The 7,723-nt window shown below is 47.0% G+C and overlaps 1 protein-coding gene and 2 non-coding genes across 3 annotated transcripts in view; all 3 read right to left on the minus strand.

Moving 5' to 3' along the window:
* Positions 1-6,126: 6,126 nt before the first annotated feature.
* On the minus strand, positions 6,127-6,256 carry LOC112482256. Its single transcript, XR_003047237.1, has one exon. It is a non-coding gene; the product is annotated as a small nucleolar RNA SNORA31 (small nucleolar RNA).
* Positions 6,257-7,029: 773 nt separating this feature from the next.
* The window catches only part of TPT1 (tumor protein, translationally-controlled 1), a 3,256-nt gene continuing 2,562 nt past the window's right edge, over positions 7,030-7,723 (minus strand). The window contains exon 5 of the mRNA XM_006914962.3: positions 7,030-7,233. Within this exon, the coding sequence (XP_006915024.1) occupies positions 7,231-7,233 (3 nt within the window). The 3' untranslated portion in view covers positions 7,030-7,230. The remainder of the gene's footprint in view (positions 7,234-7,723) is intronic.
* LOC112482255 lies at positions 7,304-7,429 on the minus strand. The gene has a single exon (XR_003047236.1). It is a non-coding gene; the product is annotated as a small nucleolar RNA SNORA31 (small nucleolar RNA).

Here is a 7,723-nt window from a genome sequence, read left to right on the forward strand (position 1 = left end):
ACTCAATATTCCATTCTGTCTGAGGAGGTCCCTTCATCTCGGGGGATTTGTTATATATTTTTTGGATAATTCTCCATTTTCTCTGTTCTCCCTTTTTATTCTTACTGTCAGAGGTCGGTTTCTAGATTTCTACTCTAGATTCCTCCCAGTTTCCTACTTTGCCTTTTAAAAAAGTTGTTCTGAAAGATTTCCCCATCTTTATTTTCCGCTTGATTTATTTTCCTTCAGCTATTTTAATTAAAAATTTTTCGTATCCAAAACTGTCTTTTGATGTTTATTTCACGGCAGCACGTTCTTCTTTTATAGTTGCTCTCCCTTTGGGAATTTCTCTAATACTAATCAGAGGTTTTATTTGTCGTTATTGTTCTCTTCTGTCCCGTGAATTATGTCTGTTTTTTGTTTCTTCATATAGGTCTTTCTCTTTTGTGCTGAAGGCTTTCTCGATGATTCTTGCCTGTTCACATTTTTTAAACGAGAGCTGGATGTTTGACCAGGAGCTGTGTGTGGGGGCGGGACTTGTCAACCAACAGATTTTGCATCTGGTGAGCAGGTGGGGACATGGCCATGATTTCTGGGGACCCTGAAATGCCAGCATGTGGAAGACCTACATTCGGGGTACCACACCTTTTCACTGCCCTGATTTTTCCTAGAGAGTTTATCCATTTTTTTAAAAAAAGAAATCCCATGTAATGTCGTGCTCACCTCGCTTGACTTTCTTGACCCAAAGGGCAGCTCTTGGCTTGGCAGCACCTTTTCAGGCCCTTTCCCACTGAAGGTCATTGCAAAGGGCATTGCACTCCGGCATGTTTCTGGTCAAGGGCCATTCTCTAGCGGCCTCCGCGGCCTCCGCACCGCGCTGAGATCAGCGACATGGCTGCTTGATGCCTGGGCCCTGCCTCTGCTGCGTGGGCGTCCGAGCCCTCTCCTCTCCACCTTTCCGCGTCATCCAGGGGCACCGTGAGTTAGAAAGAACCGTACCTTCTCAGCCATGCTCTCATTCTGAGGTCGCTTGAAACCTCTCTGCCTTAGAGCCCTCATTTGTGAAGAGAACATAAGAATCGTCCCAGCGACCTTTCAGGGATGGCTAGTGTCAGAAGCCCTGGAGTTGTTAATTGTGAAGCAAAGTGATCCAGTAACTCCCTGAATGACTTTCATTGAATTTTATCGTGTAGTATAACTTGTCATTTTCTAGAAAGTCTGCATGTAGAATCGCTAAAGTTGTGAGACATTTATACATATATAAAGATATAGTACACACATGCACCCTTCAGAAATTGTTTTCTGACCTGCAAAGGAGGGAGGCCTTTTTAGTCAGGAAAATAAACTTCTGCTATGCATCTTTAAAGGGGCTCAAGTATCAATTTGTAAAACAGGAAGAATAACATTAAACAAGGGAAAATGTACATTTGACAGAACGTTTAAATGCGCATTTTGCGAACAGGGTGAGTGGTTCCCAGCCTCCGAGAGGGTCTCCGGTTCCCTCGCACAGTGAATGGGTACCCCTGAGGGGACTGATGAAATAGTGACGCATGACTCCTAAAGCCGCTCCTGGACGATGCTGCGGCTTCTATCTTGCTTTCTGCTGGGTCTCTCCGGAGAAAACCAGTTGCCATGTTGTGGGGACACTCAGGCCTATGACCAGGGCCAGGGCGAGGAACAGAGGCCTTCTGCCGATAGCCATGGGGGTGTCTCAGAAGTGGGTCTGTCACACGTCAGAGGACTGCAGGCCCGGCTGACATTGACAGCAGCCTCATGACGAGGCCCCGAGCCAAAGCCACCTAGCTGAGCTGCCTGGAATGACTGAGGTCATATAGAAACTGCAGGATAATAAATGCTTATTGTTATTCTAAAACACCAATTTAGGGGGTTATTTATAACACAGCAACAGATAATACAGTGAATCACAGTAAACAAGGTAGAAGAGATTCAGATATGTATTTGAAAATGAAAGGGAATCCTAGTATTTAAAACTTTTATCCTATTTAGAATAAAAGGCAAAGTTCTTTCGGTTAGGGCGGATCTCACTGTTCTCCTAGGTGGGGGTACTCGTCCCCCCATTCATGCCTCTGTACTCGTTAGGCTGTAATTATACCTTTCCAGGGATTGTCATCGTCCTCTGACACTACAAAGAACCCTTGGAGGCAGGTTGAAAGGGGAGAAGGGCCTTACTAAAGCAGCAGGAAACCACAACTGAAAACAAGCTCAAGGTTTTCTGATTCAACATGAGCACTAACCCAACCATCTTCCAGTTCACACTCGCGGGCTGAGGCTATCGGCCTGCGTCTCTGGCCACTTGCCAGCAAGACCTCAAAGTGCTGAAACCACCGCTGGCTGAGTCTGTCCTTTGAACTGTAACTTACCTTGCAGTTTTGTAGAAAGCAAACTGGGGCGCCCTCTGGTGACCTTCTACTGAACTACACCCACCACACATTACCAGGGCCATTTTTAAGTACATTGGCCATGAGTTAATGAAGCTGGGAGTATGACTTCCTAAATGGAAAATTTGACCTACATACTTAACCAGTTGCAGATATTTTTTCATTCCTTCCCACATTTACACCTAATGGTTCAACGAATTTTATGATTATTGGCTGTACAAATTTTAATAAAATCAGCTCATCGCCCAGCCTAATTCTTCTGGAAGACTTGGAGTAGTTGCTAAGTTTCCCAGATTTTGCTTTCAAGCTAGTATACCGGTGATTGAGTCAACTCTTATGTTTGCTGGTTTCAGAAGCCTCTAGGTATCAGGTATTTATCTTTCAGTTTAATTACCCTCCCCATGCTTCACCCCCCAGCATGTAGAGCGGGTTCAGAACGAGTTACCCCAAGATGTGCCTCTTGGTATGCAGATGGTTTTGAGCTAAAGGCAACTTTAGCTGCAGGCTCAAGAGGAACTTCTGCGCCTCCCTTTATGTAGAAAATCTTGAATTAGGGGCCATGTCCGTGACATTTTGACCTACCTATAGGGCAGGACAAATTCTATTTACTAAGCATCTTCTCTTATCCTCTATCGACCCTATAGAGCCAAGGCACCTGACCCCACCCCTCCCTCAGGATGTCTCACATACATACCCGTTTTCCATCTGAACCTCATGTACCCGCGGTCTCATGTATGGAGTTCCCATGCGTATGTCTCAAAGTTGGTTATTTTCTCTTGCTGATCTCATGTCTATTAGACCAGCCGAGAGAACCTGAGGGGTAGTTTCTTCCTCCCTCACACATGTATAGCTCTTTTAATATAAGTCTACAAAATACCAACTTTCTCAGCAATTTGCCATATTTCCACCAGCTCCTTAGGGAATGGTAGATCAAGCACTGGGTAGAATAAGTTTATAACCCTGTGCTCCAGATGAGGCTACGTGCAAGCCGCATTCGGTAATAAACTAGAACTTGTCTTTACGCGAGGAAAATCACCAAGTACATGACTAGACTTCTAGGGCCAAACTGTTAGGAACTCAGTATTGAATCATCTAGTGGCTGTCCAGGACCCTTGAAAACGCTGTGCTCCAACTCACGGTTTGGGTCTGTGCATCCCCCCTGGGGAGCTGAGTGAGACACCTGATACTGGAATTCATTTCTCCACCTGTAAATTGCCACTCATGCATGCAGAAACCTTCACGTAGGGCTGTCCCCAGCCCTACCTCAGCTCAGAGCACTGTACACACAGGGTGATCTTAAGTGTACAGGGTGTGTGCGTGATTGAGGTGAACACTGAACCATCACTGTGTGGAAAATCTTCCCCTGGGCTCACAGGTGACATTTCTCCCTGAATTGTATGGTCAGCACTTGAGGTTCTCATGACCCAGCAGGAGGATCCTCAGTGGAGCAAATAGAAATGGCCAGCATTACGACTGCCATCCGTCAGCTCCCGTTTAAAGACTCATTGAGATGGCTGTCACGGCAGCTCACGTCAACGCATCTTCCTCTAGTAGTTAATGTTAAACACTTCAGACTTTGCCTTTGGAATAATGAATTTTACCTAAAGAACTAAATATCCAGGTAGCTCCCATTTTTACACAGACTCAAAACTGTCTTTCAGTCCAGTGATTTCCAAACATGATCCAGAGCCCAGACGGTCATAATCTACCCAAAACGTCGGGTGAGGCTCTCAGTTCTTGGCAGTCTCTGGAACATGTGTCAACTGCCACAAGGCTGGAGCTTTTTCAGGAATGTTTGTGGCCCACCAAGGGGGCGGTCAGCCACTTTTACTATAATTAAGGGTCATGTAGCAACCTGCTAGGTGTACATTGCAGGTCACTAAGATGTGGTCCCTATTAGTCCAAGTGTTCCTGGTTTAAGTTCCATTTTACTGAATATTCTGCCGGCTGAGGTCGCTCAGCTGTGTGCACGTGCACGCATGCACTCAGGACAGTAGGATGCTCTTATCAGGGTTTCTTCCAAGTTTTTGCTGCTCTTGCAGTTTTACCATGACTGTCATTAGTTCGCAGCTACTGGTTAACCCTGCAGGTCACATGATGAAATTTACTTACCAGTCATTTAAATAGACCCGAAGAAAAACGGCTGCTTCAAATGAATCATTCATATACCTATTAAGCAGATGCACATGTAATAAAAATACTCGTATTATGACACTTCCTGGTCAACACCCTGGGAACCTGCTGTTCTCTTGAGCCTGTTTTAATCGGGCTTTCTTCCCTCCTCCCCACTTCCAGGCCACTCCCTTGGTTTTCGTACGTCGGGGCAGTTCCTTCTTAGTCCCCTTTGCTGGTTCGTCATGCTGACCAGTCTCTGTGCTGGTGGCTGAGACCACCCTCTCGAGATGATCTCACCATCCCAAGGTCTTCGGCTTAGCCTTCTCCACTCTCCTCCCAGGTTAAAGTCCTGCCCGCCTAATTCACCTGAACCAAGAACCAGCATCTCACATCCTACGTGTCCAAAACCCAACCTGACTTCCCACTGCGCTTGCCTTCCTGTCTCAGTGTCTCTCACTCAGGACAAAACACTTGGCTTCACCCTGTAATCCATTTCTCCACCTCCTTCAACACCGCAACGGATGTGTTCTCAGGTTACAGCCACCCGACTGAGTCCCTATCCCCCACCTAAAAACAGCGCGACACCCTTGTTTGCTTTCACCCTGCGACCCAGTAGCCAAAACGACCCTCGGGCCAGATGTCCCCCTTCTGAAAGCCCTCCCGTGGCTTTCCCGCGTGACCCGGTTTCTCCCATGCACTCTCTGCCCTACCTCAGCTCTCCTCTTGGCACCTTACATCCTGGCCACCTGACGCTCAGGGCCCATCAGCACATGCCACTCGACTCTGGACCACTCCGCTTCACACCCGCATAGCCTTCCTGTTCAAACGCACTAGAGGCTTCCCAGACACTGAACAGCCCTTCGTCCACCGCGCCGCCACCCACACACACAACTGCCTGGGCCCCAGAGGCCACCACCAGCAACAAGCTCATCACCACACTTAGCATCAATGACGTAATACGTGCCTTCTGATGTACAAAAGACACACCACTTATGTTAAACTGCCTAGAACTAGATACAAAATAAACCTGGCTCTGCATCTTGTACACGCCGCCTCGGGATTGCTGTCCCGTTCTTCCCGCTTTCCCAGGGCAGGCTCACTAAATAGGTTTTTTGATTGTTACCTCAAGGCCTCCATTACAAATCAGCTTATCTTCACCCTTTCCGCTTTGACCACTCCCTTAAGTCTCTGCCCATGTTTCAGAGAGGACGAGTGGCCTCCTGATCAATGACTGCCACTTTTCTACATCTTGATGCCAGAAATCAGTGCTTAACACTCAGCTTGACTGGAGTTAGCAATACTTGGGTTTACTTCCCATCACCAGGGGGCACTACCAACCTGACTGGCTTGTCTCAAACCCTCAACCATGACGGACTTTGCCTCATGCTCTCAGATTGCCAAGTCACTGGGCTCGCCCTGGGTTCCCGCAGCATAGGCCCTGTGCAAAGAATCATTGGCCGCCTTTAGTTTTAATCCTAAAGCTTTGAAGAGTGGAATCAGAAGGCGAGGGTGTAGGGAGCTAAGTTCCCAACACTTCTCTTGCAAACTTGTATTTTAGATTCTTCTTTGGAGTAAAACACTGTTCAGAAGTTTACAAGGTGACTTCCGCATTGTGCCAACCCCACGGTCCCTCCCCTGTGCTCCCCCATTCAATCTCGACTGCCACCATCGACAGACGGAAAGCGCGGGGACCCTTTCCTCTTGCATCTGCACCGGAACCTCAGCAGCAGACGGGAACTGCTCCAGGTCTGTCAGAGATGCTTGTTCACGGTCACATTCAACATCCGCTGCCTTTTCAGACACAGTATGTTGACACAAGTTGCTTTTTCCATCCCACATTCCATCTATAACCTTTAGGAGCAGGGGCCAGCAACCTTCTTCTGTCAAGGGCCACACACCTGTTAAGATTTGCAGGCCCTAAAGGTATGTCGCTCATCTCTGCTCTTGTGGTGCCAGAGCCAGTCATAAGCAAATGAACACAGTAGTGTCCCAGTAAAGCTGGACACAAAATTAGATTTATGTCCCATAAACTACTTTGATTTTTCCATTAAAAAATGGAAGCACCACCTTAAAAGTCAGACAAAGAAGGTGGCAGGATGAGCCAGTTTGCCAGCCCCGTTCCAGGGAGTTTGGCAAAGGTTTATTACACGATTCCAAGACGTCTAGATTTCTCTGGAACTTGGTTCTAAACTTGGTATGTGATAAAGCTCAGACAGGACTCTGCTTCCAACTGTATTGGTCTTTCTGTCCTTCTGGTGATCTCTTCCAGTTAACTACTTCCACTCGGAGGTGATGCAGGGTCTGAGGAATCCACCTCAAAGGCTGGCTCTGCGGTGGGCACGGTCTTTCCCTTCAACTCGGAATTAAGACTTTTGATCCTCGCTTTTTAAGCTCCGGTCCCAGAAGCAGTTTTCACCGTAGAGTTATCTGAAGTCTTACGCTTTTTGGTGGTGGTTACAACCAGGCTCTAGCTTCTCCAGGAACACTACACAGGATGGATTTGAATGTGTATTAAACTAAGAGGCATTCTCTCAAATGAGTTTAAATGCACTTTATTTTTAGACAACCTACATGACATGTTTTTCTTAAAAACAATGCCTCCGCTCCAAATAAACCAAGGTCAAAATAAAGGAAGAGCTCAAGATGACATCAGTCCCACTTGTCCTAGTCCTGGTGTGTGGATGAGAAGCAGCAGCCAGTTATGACGACAGGTGATAGATCCAAATTGCCCAATTCGTTACTGTAAAACAAGGAAGAGTGAATTAACCCCTTTCCAGGGTGAAGGCAACTCAGCGGCCCGGGCTGCAGATGTATGTAGTCCCCTATTCAATCTGGGCCGCCACAAAGACAGACAGAAAGCGCGGGGATTTTGCTGTCGCATCCTAGTGCAAACCAAAAGAACAACATCACTGTTCAAGGTCTATCAGTGGATGCAGAACCATTCTCACCGAACCTGAAGCAGCACATTTTCCAGAAAAGTCTTATTTTGAGCCAAGTCCCACACACACACTTTGTTCTACCAACAAAAAAACCTCAAAGTTCTCTGAATAATTCCGATGGCGAGTCATCTGTAGTGTCCTACGACACTGTCCACTGTCGCCACTAACCTTGTTTAGCCTTAAGTTTATTGTGCTCCTAATTGAAGTGAAAGCTGGGATGACAAACGCTTCGCTTCTGTGCTGCTTCCAGCAGAGCAGACACTCAATGTTACTGCAGCAATCTGCGCATCG

The sequence above is a fragment of the Pteropus alecto genome, unplaced genomic scaffold, assembly GCF_000325575.1.
Source record: "Pteropus alecto unplaced genomic scaffold, ASM32557v1 scaffold35, whole genome shotgun sequence".
In the NCBI taxonomy this organism is placed as follows: Eukaryota; Metazoa; Chordata; class Mammalia; order Chiroptera; family Pteropodidae; genus Pteropus; species Pteropus alecto.